Source organism: Culex quinquefasciatus, chromosome 2 (assembly GCF_015732765.1).
Source record: "Culex quinquefasciatus strain JHB chromosome 2, VPISU_Cqui_1.0_pri_paternal, whole genome shotgun sequence".
NCBI lineage: Eukaryota > Metazoa > Arthropoda > Insecta > Diptera > Culicidae > Culex > Culex quinquefasciatus.
In genome coordinates, this window is record NC_051862.1 from 211,700,587 (window position 1) to 211,727,243 (window position 26,657).

Here is a 26,657-nt window from a genome sequence, read left to right on the forward strand (position 1 = left end):
CAGTGTCAGATTTTGAGGATATTTTTCGGATAAATTAAATGGCAATCAAGTTGTTTGAAACAGTTCTACAATCTTTTTTTATTGGGATTGAGTCTTCTTTTTTTGCAATTTCTTACGGCTTAAAACATATGTATATTGATAAACTCTAAAAAAATATACTTCAATGATGATCGTATTAAAAGTAATGCTTTACAGTACACAAAAAAAACTATTGCAAAATGTGTGTGTGTATGTGAATTTGTGTTTCGCTACAAACGCTACTCTTAATATCGTTCTTTGTGAGGGAGGGGCAGGTTTCATTATGGAAGTGTGCCGGTGAGTTCTTTTTACTATTGTTTTGCGATGTTGCTATTAACTAAATGGCTAACGTGTTAATATCCGGTGAGTTGTCGTCCTTCTTCCAGAGAGAAAAGGACGCTCAGCGCTCTCTTAATATCACATTATATGCCATTGCGGTAGTTGTGGGGGTGAGTTTTGCTTTCGGGTTGGATTATTTGCATGTTTGAACTCGTGTAAATTATCCTACTTGAGACGAAAACTTAGTCTATTTTGCAAAAAGTGTGTTTTATTGTTAAAAAAATCTGACCGTATTTACAGTGCTTACCGAACTAAACATAAGGAAGATTTCGATTTCCATTTAAAGCCAACAAAAAGAAGTAGAGAATATTCCACTAATTGTATAGTAAAACAAAATCGACCCTTTTCAAAACAACAAAAAAAAAATCCGCTAATTACCAATATTTCACACAACATGGTTTGCCTCAATAAACTAATAGTTTTTCTTCTCTCTTCTTTCGCTTATAAATTTGTCCAATATAAATTTCTCTGACATCACATTTGTTTGAATTTTGTAAATTTCATAACACTCTTTTTAGCATTTAAACTTTCTCTTGAAATGGAAGCCAATTGTGAAGGTAGATTTTTTGTTTCCTCTCAAACTTAGCCTAGCTTTGCCCTATAAAAATACAAACAAACCAATAAGGAAGTTGTCGTTGGAAAAACAAAAAATAATGAGTACTTTTCTCGGCTGGATCAACCACTTATCAAACTAGTCTTAGTTGTAGTTCCAAAAAAAAAAAAAAAAAACGATAAATTCTATTCCTAAGCTGTAAAAACTGTACACTCGCACACACGCTCGCTCTCTCTTTTTCTCTCTTACACTGTTTCTCCACACTTCCCCACAATAATCTGTTACTGGTGGAAAACATCATTTTGCTACTGTTTTAGTTGGGATCATCTCGGCGTTTGCCACATTATTACAATTTAAAAGAGCCTGATAAAAGTTCTACTTTTCGACCGTGATTTTCCGCGCTATGATACAATGAATTTTTCATCCCTTTGACCCACAATTTAACTAGTGCCGGCAGTTAGGATCAACTGCTCCCATTGTTCGACGACGACGCAACGGTGGGAAACAGATCGCCCAACTGCCGTTTTTTTTTATCTCTTCTCAATCTCTGTACAATTATCGAAAGGTTTGATACTCTTTTTTTGTCTCGATCTCTATGATTGTGTAGTCGACCTGGCGAATAAACTCTGAATGTTAACAATAATGAGAACGATTGGCACATTTTTTTTCTTCCTTTGATTATTTTTTTTATCTCGCTTTAATTTCTCGTCGTTCATATCACACAGTTGTATTGTTTTGTTAAACAACGATTAACATGAGCGGAAATTAGCAGCGCGCGATTGTCGCTACCGATTTTCGATCGAGTTGGCCGTGGCTGCGTCGCCGCAACCAACTGAACGCAGCCACAACAGCTAGGAGCGCGAAGGCGCGGGGTGGAAGTGGGATTGCGCCTGAACTTCTTTATGTTACCAAGAAATGGGAAGGATGGCACCATCTGAGATCGCCCGTAAGCACAAGTTATCGCACGCACACACACTCACGCGCGCGCTCCCTTTGCAATATTGTGTGGCTGCGTGCCTGATTGTCTTCTTCCAGCTCTGTTAGCTCGGTTTTTTACTTGTAGTACATGGAGTCGGATTTGCTGAGATCCGTGGGCATCATGCTTTCGTCGTCGCTGCCGCGATGTTGCTGCTGCTGCTGCGGTTGTGGCTGGTGCTGGTGGTGGTGGTCGTTGGTTGGGGACGGGCTTCGGTCGTTCCGCTCGTGGTGTTCCCGGTCGTGGTGCTCGGCGGCCAGGTGTTCGTGCCGGCGCTGTTCCTCCTGATCTTCCCGGTGGCGGGCTTCGGCCGCGGCGACGGCGGCTGCGGCAGCCGCAGCTTGGGCCTGCATCTGTTGCTGGTGCAAGTGGTGCAGGTTGTTGCTGATGGTGTGCAGGGATTGGGAGTTGAGGGAGAGTGGGCTGGGGGAGGTTGGTGGCGAACCCGCATCGTGGGCCTGTTGGGATTGCTGTTGTTGTTGCTGCTGACGTAACAGCTGGATCGTGGTCAATCCGTTGGCGTTTCTGATCAGTCTGTGAAAGGAGAGAGGAGGGAAGCGTTAGTCTTGATCGTTGGTGCTAACGCTCGGCGTTGAAACTTACGGGTAGCAATCAACTCCGTTGGAACCGGTTCCGTAGTACTTGCGATCGCTGGTACTCAGGTCGGTCGGCTTCAGCTCGTCGATGTCGGTTTCCATCTTGATGGTCGGATGATGGGTAGCACCATTCGTAGACTGACCGTTGGAGGTGGGTACCGATGCGGATGACGTTACATGGGGATGATGAAGAGCGGACGGAGACAGAGGGCCGTTGGCCTGTTGTTGTTGTTGTTGCTGCTGCTGATGTTGATGCGACGCGGCTGCAGCTACGGCTGCGGCGGCCAAGTGGTGGATGTTAGCACCATTCGGCAGCAGAGACATCAGCGAATGCTGGCTGGCAGCACTGGCTGCGGCGGCGGCGGCAGCAGCCGACTGTCCGTTGGCGTTCTGGCTGGCCATCGTTTGGCGCAGCAGCGAAATGTTTTTGATGCTCTTGAGCTCCGTCGGGTTGCGGAGGAATCTGTAGGGAAGAGGAAGAAAATAAGATGGTTAAGTCCTGTCCGTTCCAAAAACCTTCTCTCGAAATACTTACTGGTAGCAGTGACGCTCGCCCTGCACCTTGCGCAGAATGTTGACGCGGTAGTAGTACCGCAGCGCCCGCGACATCTTGTCGTAGTTCATCGACAGGTGGTTCTTCTGCTTGCCCCAAAGCTTGGCCAACCCAGCAGGGTCGACGATCTTGAAAACGCCCGTGTCGCGGCACTTCCACGCGATGTAGCTGCTATAGCGCTGGGCCGGATCGTTCAGCAGTTGCTGCAAAAAGTCCCACAGGAGACGGCCATCTGGAGAAAAAGGTGAAAGGGAGTTGGTTAGGAACATGCTGCTTCGAGGTCAGTGGAAGAAAGTACTTACTTGTGTTGGGTTCCGGACCGTCGGGGAAGAACTCCCGCTTGACGGGAAGAAAAGCTCCCGGAGTGGTCGGTGCCGACGAGGAGCCGTTGGGTGATGCACTAGACGGTGGCGATAGGGTCGGCGACTTCAGGTTCAGCGAGTGGCTGGACGATCCGTTGGACGAGTTTCCGTTGCTTGATCGGTCACCAGCGCTGGGCGAGCTGCTGATGGCGTTGGCATTGCTGCTGTTGTTCAGCAGGGCCGAAACCGGGTACTGCAGAGTCTTGGTATCGAGCAGCTGCAGCTGGCCAAGGTGTTGAGTCTCCTTGGAGATGGGCGTCAACGGAGGGCTCTGGTTGCTGGGGTTCAGCAACGGAAGCTTGCTGTCCGGATGGGACAGTGGAAGTGGGTGGTGATATCCGGCGGTTGAATTGTCCTCGTCCGAATCAGACTGGTTGCTGCTGCCACCGGAAGTGCTGTTCTGGGTGTGACTACTGCTACTGCTGGATGACTTCTGGAACACGTTCTGTAGCTGTTCTTGGTGGCTTTGCGGTGGACTTCCAGCTTGGGAATCGATAGATGGAGCCGGGCTGAGCGTCACCGAGTTGGACGCAGCCATAAACTGTTGCAGGTGGGAGTTGTGGAAGAAGGGACTGTCCGGAGGTGCCAGAGCACTCCAGTTGGGCGTTGGTGGATGGCTGTGAGGTGACAGTGGATACCGGCTCGTCGGAGTGACCGGACTGCTCGGCAAGTGACGATGTAGCGACTGGGCGTCGCGGACCAACATCTGGAGCACGTTGTGCAGTACATCACCGGCGCCAGGGCTACGCTCGGCCAGGTCATTCTTTGTGAGTACGCACAGCGCCTTACCGTTCATCTGGAACAGGTCCAGATCGAACTTGGGCAGATCAAACTCGCGCTCGCAGAAGCGCAGAAATACCGCAACTTCCTCGCGACCCCAAATCCGAGGATCTGTGTTGAGTTGTGGCGGCAGCTGGGTCTTAAGGTCTGCCAGCGGGCTGGGAGGTGCCGGAGGGTACCGCCACAGGAGATCCGAACCCCAGATACCGAGCGGTGCCGGTGGGTTCAGCGGGGACAACGGAATCGGTAACAGCTTCATTGTGTGTGTATTTTTGGTCGCGTTGATGTTACTTCTGAAAACGACGGAGAAAAGATCTACAATTAGTATAAAGGTTGAATAGCTTGTCCCGACCGGGAGAAGAGAGGACATTGTACCGAAGGGGCCCGTCGCGTAATGAGTGAAACTTGTTCTATAATGGGATCTTGCGCGCTAGTTCGAACCCCGTACGTGTGTGTGTGTGTGTGTTTTCTTCCCTGCTTGCCTGCCTACCCGCCATACCCAGGCTGCGAAAGGTCATAATTTCATTACTACAAGAGCGGAAAGGCAATCCGGGAAATGAGGACTGTCTCGAGGCGATTTTTTGCTTCCCGACCCGTCCCACGTTGCCTCCATCGAGCAGCCCTAGCATGCATGGCCTCCTGCGTTGCGCGCGTGTGACGGACGGACGGGGCAGGGTACAGAAAGAGATTGAGTGAAGATGCTGCGGCGGCCTACCGTGTTGGGCGGGGTGATTTGGACGGTTATCGTACTAGTTTTGGATTGATCAAGCTGACATTTTGACAATTTCAACAACCTAACAATAAATGGTTAAGAGCATTTCCCAAACGCCGACGTAGCAATCGAGCTACCACTCGTCAACAATGCAACATTGATAGATTTTTTATTAATCATATCTTTTTTATCTTGTTTTCAGGTACAATCAATCGAGGAGGATAAGTTTACGTTTAGTTTTATCGACAAAGATTTTCATGAGATCTGATAATTTTATAATTGACGTCCGATAATCCGCTAAATTCCCCCCACTGTCGCATCTTGTCTACCACGTCGTCGACGACGACGACGACGACGTTGATGATGATGAGAGGAGGATGTGGATAGAACGGACCAACCAACCAACCGGCAGCACCGACAGCAGCAGAGTGCTTTGCGCTTGGATCGGTCACGGTAGGAGGTACCTTCGGGTTCGGGCAGTGTGTGAACATACCACAACTGGAGCGTCTGTAGAGGCAAGAACACAGTCAGTCAGATTGGCCGTGTGTATATGCAGCGGAGAAACCGAAGAAGGCGCGCGCTGTGAGATGAAGTGTATTCAAATAACATCCGCTAGTTCAGGTTTTCAGCGGAAATTGATTTTTTTTTATGATATGTATAAAAATATTTCTCATCTTCGTTCGTTCTTTCTTCGTGGCCGCGCGGCTCTTTCGGGACCGGGAAGGGCGGCGGGGTTAACCGCAGAAGGGCGCGCGGGCAGAAAGTAGGACGTGGAGGGCGCTCCAGCAGGAGAAGGTCAGAGCATCCAGCAAGCTGTAGAAGGGGAGGGACAACCCCCGGTGCGTCTCTCCTTCATCATTCGGCTGACCGCGCCGCAGCGCGTGAAAGAGTTGCAGCGCGTCGTTTTCTTTCTCTGTTAATTATTTTTTCATCATTGCTTTTTAAACAAAAAGAAAGAAGACCCGGAGGAATGGACACACAGCTAAGGAAACACACGCCACAAGGAAAATCGGTTGAGAATCTTCACTGCGTTTGCTGGAGGAAACGGGATGTGTAATATGTGTTTACCTTTCCCCTCTCTGGACCGCCAGCCCGCCCTGACCACCGGTCGTCACGGGGCCACGGTCCGGCATTCGAAAGGCAAATATTTACACTCCGGACCAGCGGAGCAGCGGTTGGAGTAACTATGGGAAGAGAAAACTGATTTGCTCGTTTCGTAGAAAATTGATTTGCTCTCTTCGTAGTTCGTTCGATCGTTTGTGTAACTCACAAAAAAATGAGCAAAGAAAAGGAAGATGCGCGCGCGCACCGCTTTGGAGTCACGTTTTGTAATAGTCAAAGGTTAGAAAATGACCCATTACGGAAGCGCGGAGGTGGCGACCGCTGCTTCAAACTTTTCGAATTTTTCCATCTCTAGTAGTCTCGCTTCCTCATTTGAGAGGATAATCCGGCCGGGCAACTTGAGTGCGACGGTTCGCGGATTAAGATATACCGAGAGGAAGCGCAGAAGAGAGAGTACTTGAGATGCGTTAGGCCATCGCAGAGGACAACGATCCTGATGAGTTGTGTGCGGTGGAGACAAGGAATGTCGCTCTCGAAGATCCCGGATTTCTAATTCAAGAGGATAGATTTCCATGCGGGATGAGCTTCCGCGTCAAGTACATGCATTTTGAAGTAGTTGCTGGGGCTATTGAGAGTTGACTAAATGTAGTTGATCATTTTACTAATATATTCGCTTTTCTTTTTTTCAGATTTGATTCCCGCAAACGTACATAAGGAGCGTTTCCCTAACACCGACGTAATATGCGAGTACCTCAAGTAGACAGCACTATGATTTTTACCAAAAGTTTAATTTTCTTTATTTTCAGATTTTGCTTTCCGTAAACCAAAAAAGTCTACGAAAAGCGTTTCCCTAACACGGACGTTACACTTGAGGACCTGCATGAAAAAGTATGCTGTTTTAATCGATTTAAATATTTTTTCAAATGTTTTATTTTTATTTTTTATTTTCAGATTACACCAACAGCACAAAGTGACGAAGATTTTCGTGAGTTCTGATGGTTGGCTGCCAAAATCTATGAAGATTTCCGTGAGTTCTGATTATTGAATGCTGCTGAGGAAAATGTGCAAAACGACGAATATTTTCGTGAGTTCTGAAAATTGAATGCTGCCTAAGTTGACGAAGAGTTTCGTGAGTTCTGATGATTGAATGCTCTTACGAGTCAACGTGGTGCTTTTCTAGCTCCAATTCAAAAAAATGCGGCGATTTAAGACGCAGACTCCAACGGTGCAGGTGAGTAACGAGATCTTTAAACCCGCTCCCCCCAAAAAACTAGAATTAGTGCCGCGAGACCGCGCGCTCCTCCTCAAAAGAAGCGACCGTTGTCGTTCGTAATGCGGATGGACCGTGGAATGAGGTTTATGTACGCTTCATTAGTTCCTACTTCTTCTCTTCTCGGCTCCACCGACCTGACCCCAAGCGATTAAAGGACCGCGACTCTTCGGGGCTTCTTGTGTTGATCCATCTTCCGTTGTCGTGTCTTCGTCGTTTCTTGTTGATGATCTGTTTTCCTGTTTCTTTTGCGTATATGTTCAAGAACCCATTCGCGGCAGCGAGCGCTCGCGATGACTTGTGGTAATTTCCCAGTTTCTTTTGGGTTGGATGTTTCTCTCGCTCTTGTTCAACGTGTTTCACGGGAAGTGAAATTTAATGTATGTGTGTGTGTGTGTGTGCGCGCCCGCAAGAGAAGACGAACAAAAAGGAAACGGCGGAGATTCTCGGGAAGGTGCGCGCGCGGAGGATGCTGAGCGGAGCTCACGGGAATAACCGGTTTAAACGGAAACTAAAATGATATTATAAATAAAGTCCATAAAGACTTTTTTTTATTCATCATCTTTTCCTGTTTCGTCCCGCGCACTCTGATCGTCCGGTCATTGCTGCAACCATTAAGAACTGATAATAGCTGCACACACACAGGATCAGGCTGAGCCGGTGGCAGTAGCGGTCGGTTTAATTAGTCTCGGCAACAGAACGAACGAACGAGCGGAGAACAATCAACTCTCGATGCAAGACCATAAAAAAGCGGCGGCGATGCTGCAGATGGTTGACGGAGTGCCGCTGTGCAACTGTAAATTTAAATCGCCTCGGCTTCCAAGGACTGAAGAAGCGCCGTGTAAGAATCGAAGAAGCGACGGCAGTGCGTGACAGTGCTTCCGCGTTGAGTCGCGTTAGCCAGCAGGAATTGATTTGCGATCGTACAGCAAGCCATGCTGATTAATTAACCAAGTCCGGGGGAAATGCGCAGCGCCGGCAACTAGATGAGCGACAATCCATCAGTTGCTCCTTCTTGTTTTGAGCGCCTGCTTAGCGGCGAGCGAACTGATTTGTTTATGTAAATACTGCTCTTACTTGTTTTATTGAATTCTAAACACTCGCGATCGCGAGAGCTATTCGCTTCCTGGATGGTTCCTGGCTAGCGCGAGCGCGAGCTCTTGCGTCATCGGGCCCGGGGCGTTAATCTCGAGTGTAAACTTGGGTCGGTTTCCTGTTTCTCAGGTGCTAAACGCGCCAAGAAGTGGCCGGGATTGCTGGCACAAAAAAGAAAGAAACAGGAAAGAGATAGCATTCTTCGCGTAACGAGCCAGTTTGTTATGTGCGCATTTGTATGTAAATAAACAGCGACTTTATATTTAAACACCCTCCAAGAGAGTTAGTAACCTTCAAACGAAAAGAAAATTGCAAAATACTTTCCCAAAGCCCATCGCAGTAGTCCACAGGAAGATATCCCACCGCGCGCGTTGGAATCTGTTTCCTATAACGACTCGGACTCTGTTCGATCTAAGTAGCGCTGTGAGCGCTTCCCGTTGACGCCACGCGCAATTAGAATACTGCCAAGTCCGACTCTAATTTGCATATCGCGCTCATTAAGACGAGCTCAGAGTTGCGACGTTCGCCGCCAGGGGGTGCGGAAGCGAGCGGAGAGATTAACATCTCTGCCCATTATTCTCGCGGAGCGCCAAGATTTGCGAGCCGAACTGCTTTTTTTGTTTGTTTACACGAAAGATGTCGCGGGAATGTTTAATTTTTGGGAGAAAACCCAACGCAGCAAAGCTGCGCGAGCAAGATGGCGTCCGGACTGCTTGGATCGAACTGAACTCTAGCCTTTCGAGACTGCTGTTCGAATCAGTTCCTGGAATAGTCGTCAGCTCGCGTAACGCGTCGTCACGGGTAGCTGACACGGTTTGCGCACCCGGTTTAAGATTAGACAGCGCACCGCCACATGAATGTTGTCGTGGTGCAACATTCTGTGGGTTTTGTCTTTACCATTCGAAACCTGTGTGTTGAGATACTACTTGCCGGTGACGGGAGAGGTGGAACGTAACGTTTATTTCCGCATTGCTTCGCTTCGGGAGACTGGCCAGCAGTCGCGGTCGCCAGGCTTAAGTCACTGCGTCACGTTGCTTGTTATTATTTATTTCGCTCGATGAATATTCTAAATTGAAATGTCAAACGGCGGCTGCGGTGCAGAGTCGTCGGGAATTTCCTGGCTCTCGGTCCGAATCTCAGCATCGCATCTCAGAGTGGAGTCGCAAGTTATTTAAGAGATTTTATCGCCCTCTATTATCACACTTGTTGCTGCTGGCGCAGCGGTCGCGCGCTCTGCCTTATTTCAATAATAAATTTTATTATGTTGGTATGTATGTTATTTAACGTCTTTTCCCTTCCCTCCCGATTTGGCCAGTGCGCTCTCGCCGACACGATTCCGGCTCCGAGAGATAGAGCCTAAGCGCGATCTACACGGAGAGTCGCCCGGTTACGTCACGGAGCGTTGCAGCACACCGCCGTCGTCAGCTCCGTATTGTTTCTCATCGTTTACCCTCTTAGGGGCGGCTCGCGCTGGAAGGTACGGCCGGTTACATCATTTTCACTTTTTTTTTCCTTCTCCGCGCAAGATCCCCCCACCTCCGCGAACCGCGCTGGAGGTCGTGTCACACTTTTGGAGGTGCACATAATCGCGTCACCTGGTCTCGAGTTCCGACGGCGATGGAGGAAGCAAGGAAAGCAAACCTCGAAAGTCGGTCAAAATTTTAAATTCATAATATGGTTAAGTAATAGGCGCATTTGCAGCGCGCGCGAACGCCTTGCTTGGAAGGTGGTCAGCTGGAGCGGAGCTCGCGCTTCGGAACCGGCTCCAACTGACTTACATTTGCCGTTTTCCGAGAGAGAGAGAGAGCAAGTGTAAGCTGGTGAGCGCGCTTGCTAAGCATGTTACGCATGTGGCCCAATTTGCTCAGTAGGCGCGCGATTTAGAGGTGTTATCGCATCGCGCAGTGATTCACTCTGACACGCCTACCGCGCTAGTCACAGTCAGTTGCCTAAGTTTGGAGCAACACGTAACGCTGGATCTTAGTAGGCCAGAAGCTTGTTACCCAGCTTGTCCTGGTCACCATAACGGATCGGACAACTAGATCGCGTTAACGACGTCAACCTCATTTGTTGATAAACACGTCGTCGTTGTAACAGATCTTTCTCCGGGTAGCCCGCTGATAAAGGGCCCAACTGTATCGACAGAGGGCTATCATTACCTCCGCTTCTTCCACCGCTCGTTGAACATCTGGCGAATGTGTCACTGCAGCGACTACCGACTCAAAATTAACGGCTTTCACCAGGCAGGCAGCGCGACCACTCTCCACTTTCACCTCTCTCTTCCGGGCACGGGAGGGACCACCACTACCGTCGATTCCAAAGAGAAAGAGACTCCGCCGACAAGACACAATTAACGATTCAATGTCATTGCCAATCGATTCCGTGAGCGCGCGGCCCGGCTTCACAAAGAGTGCTTCCTCTCTTGGGCGGATATTGGCGTCGTGCACAAAAGGGGGCGCAATAAAGTGCGATTATCACGTAGGAAGGCGGAATTTGTGGGAGCTCCTTTTTGTTGCGATCTGGATGTTCTTATCTTGATCGCGGTTTGTTTTGTTCTCCTCGTCTTCTGAGTTCGACATTTGGTAGAATCGAAGTCGGCGACGCCAAATAACGCCACGTAACGTTTCTCGTCAGACGCTTGTTGACGCGTTAGAACTTGACACACAATCTTCCCGTGCTTGGCCCACTCCACCACTCAAGTGATGGATTACTTTTGCATTTCAAGTGTCTCTCGCTCTTTGGTCTCACTTTACCTGGCGTGAAACATTTTAGCAGGAAATCGCTCGCGGTTCACGTTTTTGAGACCGGAATTAATTAGTAGCTATTAATAACAAGCCGGGCCAGGCCACTCCAACGCGCGCTGTCTGCAAGGAGTCGTCCGGCTCGAAGAATTTTCGCTCGTTTACGACATTCCCCGCTTCTTCGGTCCGGTTTTTCGTACACACTCGCACTCGTGAGCTAAATTCGGTATGGTAATTAGTGTGACTAGCTGGATTTTCCGGCCCGCACACTCTTTTCTGAAAGGGAGCAGCAGGGCGGAATTGCCGCCGGCGACGACGCCAGATTCCAGTTCGACAAGAGAGACTGTTTCGTTTCGACGGTGCAAATTGGCCACCGTTGAAGGGTTCTTCACACGCTGCGCTCTTGAGTTGTTGTGTTTCTGTCTTCGTTGACTTCTTCTGACTTGTGGTGTGGAGTGGTAGCTGGGGGCTTAAATTACGTTCCCATCAGTCGCAATCTGAGCGCGCGGTCCACACGCGATTGGAACCGGAAATGGCAAATAAAAGTTAATATTTCAATTTTGAGGATCCGTCCGTGCAGCCTCTTTTCTCTGCGTTTATCTTTGTCGAGCATCTTTCACTCCATGTTCAGGGGTCAGGTGATGGTCGAAAAATGTCGGTTGGCCTTCCCCAATTAAGCGGTCCCAAGTCCATTTAAAATAATAGCCGGGCCATATTCGTTGCGGGGCTCAGGACTTTCGAGCGGGTGCGTTCGCCCAAAAGGGATTAATTCTGCACACGACGACGCAAGCGGGCAAGAGGTGGACATTTTTGGCTCACCTTCACTGTGCCCGGTCCGTCACCGGATGTGCCCGGAGAAAAGAGATCAAAAATCAATTTCCTCAATTTATATCATCGACCGGATATTACTCTTACTAAATCTATAAATACTTGGCCCGTGTCGGTCGGTCGGCCGGCATGGCACGCTCGGATGGGACCGAGGGGGTCGAGAAATGAGCATCGACAGAAACGTTTCCGCCGCCCAGAAACCCCCTTCCGGAAGCGCTTGCTGACAGTGCTCCGGCCGTCAGTGACGGGGGTTTTACCCCGCGCTCTCTCTCTCTCTTTGGGGGTGGTATAAACAAATGTGTTCCATATCAGTAGCGGTCCCCTGACGGCGGGAAGTACTCTCTGCACCCTAGGGTACAGTGCTGATAGATGGCTTCGATTTGATGTCACTAAAGTCTGAGTTTGAACAGTAGCGCCGCCAAGCGGCCACTAGTGATCCTCGATCGTAGTGCCAATTGACAACTATTGACCGCTAACCCTAGCCAAGTTGGAGAAAAAAAAAAGAAACAGTTTGAGTTAATATTTCGTTCGACCCCCGCGCCTATGGCTTCCAGTATTATTATTGTTGTTGTTATGCACATACTCACTCTTTTTTTTCAACTCTACTATTTATAGAGAAAGAGTGGTATCGGTCGCGGACTCTTTTTTTCGTATTATTTGTGCCCTGTGTGCCGCGCTTCGGAATCAATATATTTATGGAGCGATTATTATTGCGGGCATTGGATCGCGACCCCCCTTCCTATCGGGGGAGGGTGTGCGAGCGAGAAAGCAACAGGAAAATGAGCAATTAATTTGCTTTGTGTGGCAGAAATAATTCCTGATATTAACCCCGGAATTGACAATTTATTGCTTGGGCTAACCTGCCTGTGTGTGTGCGTACTTGCGTCTATGAGCATTTGATTACCATAACAATACCGACCCGATAACGCAATCGCTGATGAGACTCTCTCAGCAAGCCATGATTAATCGGCTCGCCGAGTAGGCTTTGGGAATTAGATCAGAGGAGATTAACGCGCTCAGCGCCTACTACGACAGGAAGTGCGTGCCCGGCTTTTAGCGCGAACTTAGGCGTATGACAAGTAAATTAAAATTCCTTTCGCGAGGGTGTGTTTGTGCGAGCGAAAAGTCACCCGAAAATAAGCAAAACAAAAGGCAAGAATAGTCATCGCTTCGTCGTCGTCGCCGTCGAAGACGACGAAAGAGTCAGACACATTCTGTCGAGGTCAAATTGCAAATAAGTTATTTCCGGCTTCACGTACGCGAAAACAGCGCGCTCGAGAGCGTAAAGAGCTCCAACGCAAGAGTGTGAACGCGAAACAAACGGAAAATAGCGACTGTGTTTGTACTTTTAAGTGCGCTCAGCTGTTGTGTGCGACGCACACACACGCCTGGCGGCGGCTTAAAGACAGACAGATAGACAGACGGACAAGTACCGGGTTGTGTGTGCCGGCTTCGCTGAGGAAGCGTATTCTTACGAAATGATACACACAACAAGCTCAACAAACGGTTTCTTCTCTCCCGCCCTCGCGATTTGTAGCGAGCGAGAGAGAGTGCGAGAGGGAATGAGCGCGAGCGAAAAGGAAACGAAATTCGCGAGAACTTGGACGGCAAACGGTACAAACCGAGCGAGAGCGCAAAACTCATCAAAGAAGGCGACGCGCGCGGGGGAAAAGACGAAGGAGCAACAACTTGCTGTCACGCGGAGAGGAGTTTTTTTTGTGTTTGCGAAAGACAAAATGTTCTCAACGCGAAGCAACAGGCACGGCGGTAGGGGTGATCGAATTGATAAGATTTTTTTCGATTTGTTTTCAGGAAATAAAGTCGGCGAGGAGCTCGGGAAGCTGAAGAAGTTGAAACCAACGAAGATTTTCGTGAGTTCTGATGATTGCAAGCTGACAACGAAAGGTAAACAATCGACGAAGATTTTCGTGAGTTCTGATAGACATTGACAAAGAAAAGCTAACAATCGACGAAGATTTTCGTGAGTTCTGATGCCGGACATCCCTACCGTCTTGTTGTGACGACCCGTCTCTCGCTGCGCCCCGAGGTCCGCGCTCCCGCTGGACCCTGCTCGCCAACCTGCCCAACCCGGAACGCGGAACGGTTTACGTAAGAGAATTGAAGTTAAAATAAGGAAAACAGAAACAAACACACAGTCGGGCAGCGCACAGCAAAAAATCGCGCTTGCGATTGTGTCGTACCGTCGTCGCCGTGAGTTGTGAGTAGCAGCTGGATGATTGTGTCTCTCAAGACTTGAGCGCGGAGCGCGAGACGACGTCAAGGAGGAAGCGCGGCGGACCGTCACCACCACCAAACTGCGTGCGGCTGTAAATGTGTATCGAGAGTATAGGTGAAGGCGGAAGCTTGAGAATGAATAATATACTTTTGAATTAGCAAATTCGCTTATTAGCGCGCGACGGTGGACTGTTGGACCGTCGCAGTGGTGGTGGTGGCGGCGATGTCAGGCAGCAGGAAAAGAATTGGAATCCAGGAAGAGAATGGACTCGAAACAAAACCAGAAGACGACCTGAACGAGGAAGCGACGGCGACGTGTGCAGAGTTACCCGTGAACAGGATACAAGAATGTCGGAACGGCACGGACGAACGGACAGCAGTGGTTCTTTTGTGCCGTATCATCCGAGATCTGCGTCATTCGCACGCTGGATTCTGTTTGTCTTTCCCCGGATTTGACACGAAAGCAGCACACACATCTGTGTGCGGTGTTGTCGCGAGAAGTATAATGATATCATCATTAGGCAGTTAGAATTTCTCGCCGAGAAGATGAAGTGGAAAAACTATGAATACTAATTGCGGTGGAGTCGCGCGAACAAGAGGAGAGACAGAAGAAGGCAAACACGGGTAGAGCGGGGGGCGGCGAAGAATGCAGACACGGAAATATGAGTCGCAGTTTGCGCGCGGCTTAAAATAACTGCTGCTCGCAAGAACCGGACTGGAAAATTCAGATGATTCACGTTCTCGCTGTTGCACATCTCGGTTTGCGCGCCATGTTTTTAATACCAACAGGAAGTGCACTCACGAACGCAAGCGAGTTAATGTGCGAGATAAAGGTCTCGGGAGTTGAGGAAGAAGGAAACTGTTATTCCCGGAGAAACGTAAATCTTACGAGAATAGCAGAGCGATTAGCATGTATAAATTCAGTGCTGGCGTGAAATGCACATCCGGAACGTGCCAGCGAAGCCGACGAGTTAGTCATAAGTGCCAGCGCGTGAGACTCACGGCGCGTGGGTGGTTCCCGCTCGAATTGGACAAGCCGTTTGCGGTGCAGATTTTAATCATCTTCGGATTATTATTAATCGACCGTCGATTTGCTGTCATAAGTCAATCGAGAAGTCGCTAGCCAAGCGAACGAAGGAAGCATGGTACGGCACGTAACTTCTGATTACGTTTGCGGAAATCTACACCGTCGTTGCGACGACCAACCAGAAGGAGCTGCCGCGTACGAATATTTACACAACAATCTGCGATAAAAATCTATGGAAAGAGTAAACACTGAGGCACAAGATTAGTAAACATGCCGACAAACGAGAGCTACTCCACACAAGTGCAGAACCCGGCTTAACTGTAATTCTACTGCCGTAGTTGTGCAGTAGTTCCACGCATACACCGCAGCATCGCCGCGGAGCGGACAAGGAACACAAAACAGAACGCGCCAATAAAACCAATCAACTGTGCGACGACTGGCGGTGACGACGGTGACTGGTTATCCTTGGATCGGTCGCGATTTCCGTTATTTTCAAGCCGAAGCAGGAACTAGCGCGCCTTTTGGAGGCACGGCACGATACCGTTTGTAGACGGAAGCGCTTCGTGCGAGACAAGTTTATTGATCTATCAAGTCGCTCGGTTTAGCGGGCGCGCGTGAGAGAAGCTTCTCTGCAAAAAAAAGGGGCGAGAACGGCGCACGTGGAGTAGTGCCAACCTGTTGCATGCCAATGCCGAAAATCTCGTTCCTCTAGCGATGCATAAGCTTGAGAGGAATGCGACAATTGTAGGGTTCGCCTACTGGGATGCGCATCATCGTTCCAAATTGAGGCGTTCGCGGCGTAATGATGACCTTTCTCGAGAACCGTTCTCCGAAATCTGAATAATCGCCGGAGCTCAGCTATTTTTTAATGACCATGGTCAGAGGAGGTGTTCGGGAAAGAAAGGCCCCACCATAATTGTAATTGTCCGTCTCTCGGGGCTCGGGTTGATTGGAGAATTTCGGGCCCCGGAGCGACACATCGGCTTAGAGACTTCTGAAAAGATCTCATTTTGCCACGTCTGGTTTCCACAGAAATTCGTGACTCGAGATTTTTTCACTTCTATATCGTCATCATCTCATCTCCACCGGTTCAGAATAATCAGGAAGAATGGGTAGTGAAGAGAGAAGAGTTAAAAGAGTTCTGCCCTTCCGTTCGTTTTTTTTTTCTCATCCTAGAATGGCCCCCCGAAACACCGCCGCCGCCGCCATCGTAGCAGGCGAAATTTAAATCTTAATCCACGCGCGCGCGCGTTCTCTTTCCCGCTCTTGTCCGCCTTGTTTTTGTTGTTGTTTCCTCCTAGAGGTGTACGAAGACGCCGCGCCGCTTCCATTTTCGCCTACTGCGAGAGGCTTGCTCGGTTGACGAGATCTAACCTTGAAATGTCAGTAACCTCTGGCTCCGGTTGGGGATTTCTTGTGCCTTTTCTCCGCGCGCGCACAGGTTCTTCAGAACAGGAACTACCTCTGCTAGGAGTAGTTTGTTGGGCAGGTGACTTTCAAGATGGCGTCGACTTATCAGCTTCTTCCCATTACTGGTAGGGGCGAGCCGCCTTGATTGATCGTGCGCGCACACGGTAAACAATAGAGAGGACTTTCCTTCTGACGTCCCGCAGGGTGATTAGATATCTGTGTAATTTAGCTTTCGGAACAATACGGAAGCTGATAACGGGGCACCACCGGTGGCACTGACGATAACAAACGCGGAGAATGGTCAATTGACACGGGTTTTTTACGGGATTTGGACAGATAACATTGTTCAGAAGCCATGCGCAGGCTAAAGTCCGGAACTGTGTGTTGGAGAGAGTTTGGCGAGCTACTCCAAGCGAAGAGTCCCGCAAGTCAGGAACTTGTTCTGATTGACTGTTGTTTACTCGCTGTGTTGGCTCAGAACAAGAGTACACAGACAGAGAGTGAACACATCATAGCGGGCAGCGCCAGGCTGATAACAAGTTAGTTCCTGTTGTGCGAGTGTGTTGACACTGCAATCCAAGCAGCAGGCTGCTGCGAGAGTTGGGCAAACGCAAGGAGTTGACAAATTCAGCGCGCGCACACTTTGATTGACTGTTGCCGTTTTTTTTCTTGGCGAAGAGTTATTAAACATTTGACCGCAAGTGGGTCTCGAGTGCACCAGCCGGGCCAACATTCAATTAAGAACAAGAGCTATTTTTTACTGTTAGCGCGAGTGCGGACAAATTAACTGTTATCATCAGCCTGTGCTGTGAGCTGTCCGACGATTATGAGCGCTGTCGTCGTGTGCAGAAAGTGGAGCATAAGACGAGAGTGCCGTATTGCTGATAAACGAGTTTTGCCGGACTGCAGAAGCGCGCTAATCAGCTGATTCGTTAACAAGTTTCACATACATCGCGCTTCGCGATGTCTCAAATTATGCAATCGAACACACATCGAAGCAGGCCGTCAGCGTCTTTCCCGGGCCCTTTGGGAACAACGGGAGGCTTATTAGTCAGCCATATTGGATTGCAGAACACGAGCAGAGTGCGCGTCGGGCCGTAATTCGAACCCGCTCCTTGGGGCGATTTCACATGCTGGCGTTTGGACGGAGTTGAACATAAAAAAATACCCCCGAGTTGACAATAACAACGGGTACTTGGCCGCGGGTAGCGGTTGTTCCCGACGGGTTGTGTGTGCGGATTTACTGGCGTCGGCGTAAATGGTGTAATTTTATTAATTGCACTATGGCCGCACGCAAATTTTGTGCATTTCACACACTTTTTGGGCAACCTGGTTCCGCGACGCACCGTTGCGCTGATGGTGCACTTTATTTGGTCGCCGTTGGCCGCGCGAACATACACACACACAGCGACACGCAAAATTTATGAATATTATTTCCTTTCTGATAGGTGCAGTTTAACGTGCACGCGTTTGACAGCTGACTGTGCGCGTTTTGCGGGTACCGGAATTGTGCTTTTTTTTGGGTTCCGCGACGGACCTTTGGACCTTAAAGCTGCAGCCAAATTTGGTTGCAGTAGGCGCTGAGTTGTCTCGTTTTTTATGTGTCGTGGAAGTTTGTCGCACACAGGTAAACAGATTGCGTTGAAATATGACTCGATGGAACGGTAATATCCGGCTTTGTTTTAGCTTGTCATAACTTAACGGAAGTTTGACTAACTGTCAAGCGATCACGGCTAGCTTTGATCGCGTTTAGGACGCCATCTCCCCGCACTGTACACTATACTACCCAGCGAAGAGATGCCGCAGAATCACGTGCACGGACGGTAATTTGAGAAGTTCTTAACGGCCACTGACCTGCCCAAATCCAGCGTGCGTGAGTGTGTGTGTGTTGCCAAATCAATTATGGCTCCACTGCGGAGCCGTCTGACTACGTACAAAAAAAAAACCTAGACGATTAGACGACTCGTTAGGACAATAAATGGGCGTTACGTGGAAAGAGTTGGAAGAACTGAGATGAAGAGATGCTGATGGAGATTGAGAGCCGGTGGAAGAGCCCGGACACAAAACCTGTGCTCGCGGCTGAAGAACTTGAAAATCATCTTCCCTTCGCGTCCGTCCCGCCGCCACTGTGCGGCAGGTCCGGCTTCCTAGATCTTCGACTTCGTTGAAACTTCGTTTTTTTTCGGTTACTTTGAAACGATTAAAATTATCACAAATTTAAATTCTTCTCTCTCTCACGCGCTCGTTCTGGGGCCGAGGAGGTGATGTTTGCGCCTTCTTATTAACCTTCCCATTTCGATGGCGATGCTGCTGCCGTGGTTGGGCTCGCTCTAGGTTCGTCGGACGCGGAACTCTGCTTCTCCGCGCGGGAACAACGACCGGTCGAACTCTGTTAGGGAAGAAGGGAGCGAGCGAAGGTGTAGACACAGCTCCGGAGAAGAAAGCTTCAAATCTAAAAGGTAAATAACACTTTACGAGCATCCCATTCCTGATACTTCTTTTGAAAAACGCTCAACGCTTGGGCAACGACTCTTGGTCTTCTTGGCGGTGTTGTTCTGCGTTAGGTCGGTTGATGTAAGGCTGATGATGCTGGCAAGACTAGCCGAAAAAAGCGACGAGGAACGTTTTACGCAGCATGGGATGAAAAATCGTTCCTGAAAGATTTCTTTCTCCGGAGTTTCGTGTTTTCGGGTTGGGCCGTTTCCTCTAATGCTTCGGTCGTTTTTTTTTCTGGTGTGTTGTTCGAGTTTCGAGGTTGGCTCACTCTCTACACAGCAAAACAAAGGAAGATCTTACATTCCAACGATCTCTTCGTCGTTTCCCTTTGCCCCTCGGGTCGCTTCGTCTCGTGGTAATCTTAGAAGAGGTCCTTTTTCCCGAAAATTTTTCGTCGGCCTTTGTTATTTTAGTTGGTGGGTCCCAAAGTGAGACAGAGAGAGAATGCAGTGGGAAAAAAGCGTTCTCTATTCATACAAATGGATCTAGTTTTGGGTTTCCTGGGAAAAACGAGCCAACAGGAACCGATCTGATTTATGACGTTGAGCGCGCTTTGTTGTGCCCTCTGGTGGTCAAAAGGGCCGATCGTCCCCTCGATTTTTTTTTTTTTTTTTTAATTTATATTTATTCCAATTTCTTTTCCATGTACATTCATTCAGTTAAAATATTATTGAGTGTCCAATCACAAACGATGACTTTTCACCTCAATTTTAAATACTAGCAACTTTCATTTATTCATGAAATATTGTAGCTTTCGCTATTCAGTGATTTCAAATGTAGGAGGTCCTACATGTACAAAAGGGAAAAGGGATACCTTAAAACTAACTTATAAACTATATAAAGAGCGGATCAATGCAGCTGAAGACTGCAATGATTTTTGTCGAAATGCATCAATTATCTTATTGGACATAACATCCAAAGTGTCAACTTCGGCTAATTGATGAAGTTCACTGGTGCTGAACCAGGGAGGAAGTTTCAGAATCATTTTCAGAATTTTGTTCTGAATCCTCTGAAGTTTTTTCTTCCTGGTTAAGCAACAGCTTGTCCAGATCGGCACAGCATAAAGCATGGCAGGTCTGAAAATCTGTTTATAAATTAACAGTTTATTCTTGAGACAAAGTCTAGAATTCCTGTTTATAAGTGGATACAAACATTTAATATATTTGTTACATTTAACCTGGATACTTTCAATGTGATCCTTGTAAGTAAGGTTTTTGTCAAAAGCAAGTCCAAGATATTTCACTTGATCCTCCCACTTTAAATTTACCTCGTTCATCTTTATAATGTGATGACTTTTTGGTTTAAGAAAATCAGCCCTTGGTTTGTGAGGGAAAATAATAAGTTGAGTTTTTGCAGCATTTGGAGTAATTTTCCATTCTTTCAAATAAGAATTGAAAATATCCAAGCTTTTTTGTAATCTTCTTGTGATGACACGAAGGCTTCTACCTTTGGCGGAGATGCTTGTGTCATCAGCAAAAAGTGATTTCTGACATCCTGGGGGCAAATCAGGCAAGTCAGAAGTAAAAATATTGTATAAAATTGGACCCAAAATGCTTCCTTGCGGGACGCCAGCACGTACAGGTAGTTGATCAGATTTGCTATTTTGATAACATACCTGCAGAGTACGATCCGTCAAATAATTTTGAATAATTTTCACGATATAAATCGGAAAATTAAACCTTTTCAATTTCGCAATCAAACCTTTATGCCAAACACTGTCAAATGCTTTTTCTATGTCTAGAAGAGCAGCGCCAGTAGAATAGCCCTCAGATTTGTTGCTTCGAATTAAATTTGAAACTCTCAACAACTGATGAGTAGTTGAATGCCCAAGGCGAAATCCAAACTGCTCATCAGCGAAAATTGAATTTTCATTAATGTGCGTCATCATTCTATTAAGAATTATTCTTTCGAATAATTTACTAATAGATGAAAGCAAACTAATGGGCCGATAGCTTGAGGCTTCAGCAGGATTTTTATCCGGTTTCAAAATCGGAATTACTTTGGCATTTTTCCAACTACTGGGAAAATATGCCAAATCAAAACATTTGTTGAAAATTTTGACCAAGCTACTTAAAGTTGCTTCTGGTAATTTTTTTAATTAAAATGTAAAAAATGCCATCCTCACCAGGGGCTTTCATATTTTTAAATTTTTTGATAATAGTTTTTATTTCATTCAGATCCGTATTAAAAACTTCATCTGATGAAAATTCTTGTTCAACGTCGTCCCCTCGATTTGTGACAGATTTTATTCGACTTAGTACTTTTGATGTACTCGGTTTTTCGGGAGTTGAACTCACTGTGTTTCTTGCCGTTCCAGGGTGTCTGTTTCAACGGTTCTTGTTCTGTTTGAGGAGGGCAGGAAGTCAATGAAAATATTATTTTAACAAACATAACACATTTGGGTTCGACTTAATGGGAAGAGTAGAGCAACATGGTCTTGAGAGTCAGGTAGAGAGTTCAGTTCTAAGAATTTGACGTTTGTTAGTTTGCCAAAACCTGCTGAAGTTTGTACTTCATGGAACGTTTTTCCAGAATTCAAGATGGCGACCAATGTCTTGAATTTATTTTTGAAAAGTCTGGAAGGACATCAATGCTATGCTATGCTATGCTATGCGAGATCTGTTCGTCTATGATCAAATTAAACGACAAGTTCAGCCAATTCTACTGGCTGCTTATTGTGACGTGATCCGGTCGTATAACCGGCCCGTCGAAAGATCCATTAAAGCTTGCGAGTCGCGAGCGAACAAAGTGTGCGCACGTTTTGCACCGAAAGTCGGAGAATTCCCAATCGTAAAGCAATAAACTTCGGTGGCGGAACCGTGCCGAATCCCGGCTCCAGATTGGTCGAGGTAAAAAAACACTTTTATCGCCGTCAGAATTGGACACGCTAATCAATTGTTTTTACCGAAGAAGACGCGTCGGGAAGTTTATTGTTCCTGGCTGCTGCCGATTTTGTTAGGTGTTTATGACGTAAAACGTAAAATTTGAGATAAGTAATTGCGATGGTTGCGACTAATTAAACTTTGCTCGATCGCTCTTTTCTGCGACTTGTAAGGCGAGAGAATGAGTAGATTCTGCGAAAGAGAGTTCGCTCAGTGTACTAGCGCGCAGCGCTCTTCGAGCACGACGCGAGAACGCATCATTTTAACCCCTTACAAGTTTCGCCACGAAGAAGCAAGTGTTCCCGTCGGCAAACACAATAGAGTCTCAAATGAGAACCTTGCGTCACTCCTCTCCAAGTGGCACAGTTGTTATTTATTAATGCCGGATCTTTTGTCGCAGAACCTCGAGGGGCGACTTTTACGGAAATTTGATTTCGCTACACATGACACACTTCCTACGGTCGCGACAAGTGTAACATTATTCCCCTAACCTCAACTCGGAGCAACCCTAACCTAGCCACGCTCTCGGCGTCGGCATCGACCAATTGTTCGCATGTGTTACGGATGATGATGACAATAAATGCTCATCCCTCAAACCACTCGACGCGGCGCGAGGGGTTGATTCCGGTTTCACCGGAGATGAAAAGCTATCCGAGAGGGGGAAGGGAAACTCATTTCCGAATCCCCACGCGCTCTCCTTCTTCTCGGTCTACTGCGACCGCTTCCTTCCTGAAGGGCTGAATTGTTATTATTATTGCATAACTTCAAAAACTGTTACACACTTGTCGTAAAAAGGCGAGGTCGGAGCGGTTCCCTAGAGGAAAACAGGAAGAGTCGTCGGCTTTTGCAAGGGGTTGTGAGTCTGGGCGAATTAATCGCCATACGGGAGATGAGTTGCAATAGGGGGAAGAGGGACGGTCTATGTAATTCATTTTCTATTGCTTGAAAATCTGTTCCGATTTTCACGCAGCAAGGGAGGAGGAGGGTTCGGTCTGGAATCGCATCAGGTGTTACGTCCTACACTTGTCTACCGTAAGGGGGCGTGAGGGAAGCGATTGTGTTTATAGATGTCACACATGTGCCTGGAAGGATGAACCCCTCTCTTGTAAAAGCTATAAATAATTAATTTTCTTGTTCTTTCAACGAAGATTGGACGATGGGATGTTGGTTCCCAGCAACACCTTGCAAGGCAAGTGTAACGGACGAGAAGAGGTGATTAGCAGGCCCCGTCAACCTGTCTATGGAATGTGACCGATTAGCTTGAAAAAAATCGGGGCCGGTCAATTCCACCTACTTTTTCCTAGAACTACCAAACTCAAGTACGGATATACGGCAGGTAGACGGAAGAGCGAGGTTTCACAAGTGTTGGTACTCGATATTAACAGCACGCTAAACATTTCATAAAGAATCATAAAATCTGACGGTTGGAGAAGGAGGTGCACAGGGGAACCTTAAGAAGGACACTCAGGGCAACAAGTGCATGAGGACGAAGGACGACTTCCTGGATACCTGAGAACCCCGTGTGGGGTGACTCGGCATCCAGATCCTCAGTGCTAAAGAAGGAGGAGCAGCATTAGGGCGACAAGTGCGAACTCGAGAAGAAGATGCTATTTATTTTTACTACCCTCTCGAAGGGTACGCATCGAGGAGCGATCACACTGCTGACCCAAGGAGGGCACCAGGAAAAGATAATATTAGCATTCGTCCGGATCCTTGCAGCGACGGACAGGAGCAGCTGAACAGGTGAAAAGTACAGGCACTTGAGAAGGATGGAGAGCAAATCCAGGACCCCGACCCGTCATAATGCCATAAAGCATCATTCTGTTGAAAAGATGAACGAGAGGAAGTTCAAGAGGAACAATAAAGAACCTCTTAAGAGGGTAGAGTACAGGCACTTGCTGCACGCTAATTCATATGCAAATTCCGTACCCGTTGGAGAGGTTACCGGGGACTACCTGTCCTGTCGGAAAGAGAGCGTTCGGCTTAGCTACCCCGCAAATAATGACAGATTAATGCGATGAGGCGATTACCCCGCTGTACGGCTCTTGACACCAGGAATCAAGCTTAATCCGCTTCTCGTGAAGAGTAGGAAGAAGCAAAACCGCTCTGGAAATCACACGTGTGTGTCCTTCGCGAGCGCTCGCTTTCCCGGCGGCAAAACACAGCGCACCGAAAGGCGGAAGAAACATAAAGCTGACGGAAAATGTGTGTGCATAACCGCAAAAGAAGGGCGCACAACAAAACCAGTGTCTACTGCGAGCAAGAAAGTACATTGTACTGTACACCAAAGCTGTCATTACAGTCGTGTACAGCGAACTTGGTGTGGGACAGTTACAAACGACCCAGCCGGAGCAAGATGCAGTTTTCCGAGAATGTTTTCAGCAGCATTTTTGCGGTTCTTCTTCCTGTCTCGCGCTGAGATTCGTAAACATAAACGGCGAGTCGGAAGTCGACCGCCTTTTTGCGCACTCCAAAACAAAACCGAAAATAATACACAAAAACAAGTTTTCTTTTCCAGCCCGTCGCTCGCGAGACGGAAAAGTGAAACGAGAATCGCATTTGCAGTGCGCAAAGTGCACAGTCAAAAAGGGAGCGAACTTTTGCGGGTGTCAAAGAAGGCTACGCAAGTTGACGATTCCAATTTGCTTTTTCGACGTTTTGACATTTGGGTGCAATTTTTTCACTGTGCAGTTGAGTTGCACATATGCAAATCGGTGAACCAAACTCGCTGCACACAGTGCAGTCAGTGCAGGCTTGGAAGGAAGCAAAGAAAGAAAACTAAGGTACGATATGAGCGTGTGCGAGGTGCGCGGGGGAAGTTTTGCACAAGAAATATATAAATGTGTACCGTTTCCGACTCTCTCTCTCTGACAGTGGCAGGCTAATGTACCGGCTAGTCGGAGCTGTCGGAAATGTTTGTGTGTGTGTACGGACGCCGGAAGTAGGGAAAAAAAATGACCGCATCTTGTGCGCGCTCGTTTTGATTTAGCGTGTAAGTTGATTATTTCGATAGAACCTGGGAGCTGTAAGAAAACCGGAGGGAGTCGTCGAGTTGATTGAAGTTGAAAGAGGTTCTTGGGAGGGAGAAGTCAAGCCCCTATTGTTGATTCTCGATTTAGGGAAGACGTCGACGTGTCGGAAACCGCACCCGGGGAACGACGACGACGACGAATGAGAAAAATCTCATCAATCATAATTTATTATTCAAATTTATGTAGATTCTGTGAGAGGAGAACCAAGTTGGGAACGCGAGCTAGCTACTAGCGCGGGAGTAGTAGGCTGTGACTTTTGAACGTTACCCGGAAGATCCGAGTAGGCACAAAGATCACGTGGCGCGAGTCAATTGGGTTGAGTAGGTTTCTGGGAAAAGGGTTTCGCGCGGTTGAAAAATTGGGCAGATTAGGGGGGTCCAAAAGGGTAATCGATCATCCCGAGGGCGATGATGCGTAGAAATATGGAGTTGAGCTTACCTAGAGCCCTTCAAGGGTCGGTTTCCGGATAATCCTGGTACGTCGCGAGACTTGCACTTCAATGGCGACGTTTTGACGGGGTTTTCCTTAGCGTGTGTGTCAGTCTTTGCTACACAGTTACTTTACATGTCATTTTCCTGCTTTCTTTTACTGGATCGGCTCCAACTTTTCTCCGGTACACCCAGTGAATGTTTGCACAAGTTTGTTTTCCGCACAATTTTGCACTTCAGCGTCGTCAGGCCGGAAAAACCAGCATCGGAAGAGTTATGTTATCGGCGCTGATTAGTCATATAGACCCCGCTGGTTCCCGTTGGTGTGTTGGACCAGCTGTTGCTGCACCCCACGTGTGCGTGCTCGTACTCAACACCTTCGCTCAATTACCGAGTGGACGCGACTCTTCGTCGTCGTCGACTTCGTGTTTCACCTGTTTGTTCTTCCGGGCTCGATAGGCCACGCACATGCACTTCACTATGTGTACTGCTGCTGCCGTACACCTTTTTTTTGCTGGTTCTTCTTCACTGTCTCCTTGCGTTTACGTTCTGTTTCCGCGTTTCTTCACTTGGTTTTGTCACTCTCGAGTTGTCGCGCGTCTTGATGTTCGCGAATTCTATGATCTTTATTGGATCTCGACAACAAACCGGTGTGTGCGGATCCCTAAAATCTCATCAATTCGCGACCGCGCGCGATTTCCTTGTTGTGTAGGTTTTAACTCTGCTACAGCTCACCCGGTCTCTTCACGTTCAATTCCGGCTTCTCGACAAACCGGTTCTCGTGAAAATATTACACACTCGCGGGCGAGATGATTCCTCGCGTTTTGCTTTATTATTTTTTTGTGGGATGATGTTCTCGCGATCCCGGAACAGTCACCAGCACTCTGGATTCTTCTTGCTATACGTTCTTTGCTGATTACTCGAAAAATACACACTCTTGGACGACGCACACTTTGTGCCAATAGCTCAAAGGCTTCACTCTCTGTATACGAAATCACGAAATCCCAACAAAAATCTCAGTCCTCGGCGGAACTCGACACAGACACAGACACGTCGTTCCACGACGATACACCAGCGACTACTGAACCGAAGTTGTTTGCAAAGACCGGACCGTAGTTCTTCGCTGGTACCGCGCGCGCGACAAGTGTGGAAAACGTGCCTCCCTCAACGCGGACTCAATGAGAAGTGTACCATACATCCACTGGTTGACTGTTGTTGCCTGCTGCTGCCTTCGTTCGCATCTTCCCTCTCTCGAACTCTTT

At 47.9% G+C, this 26,657-nt stretch overlaps 1 protein-coding gene across 1 annotated transcript; it reads right to left on the reverse strand.

Annotated features, from left to right (window-relative positions):
• Window positions 1-50: 50 nt before the first annotated feature.
• Window positions 51-26,657, reverse strand: LOC6048102 (ets DNA-binding protein pokkuri). The gene is made up of 5 exons (XM_038252533.1): window positions 25,406-26,657; window positions 3,338-4,470; window positions 3,018-3,267; window positions 2,490-2,945; window positions 51-2,420 (listed from the first exon to the last, which is right to left on the reverse strand). Exons 2-5 carry the CDS (start codon window positions 4,434-4,436, stop codon window positions 1,964-1,966), a joined length of 2,262 nt encoding a protein of 753 aa, XP_038108461.1. The 5' UTR covers window positions 4,437-4,470; window positions 25,406-26,657; the 3' UTR covers window positions 51-1,963.

Bases quoted from the DNA above. Each gene is read 5' to 3' on its own strand.
- LOC6048102 (XM_038252533.1), bottom strand. From the start codon at position 4,436: ATGAAGCTGTTACCGATTCCGTTGTCCCCGCTGAACCCACCGGCACCG. The intron at 3,268-3,337 runs GTAAGTACTTTC...CTTTTTCTCCAG, and splicing joins CGGTCCGGAACCCAACACAA to ATGGCCGTCTCCTGTGGGAC. The intron at 2,421-2,489 runs GTAAGTTTCAAC...CTCCTTTCACAG, and splicing joins AACGGAGTTGATTGCTACCC to ACTGATCAGAAACGCCAACG.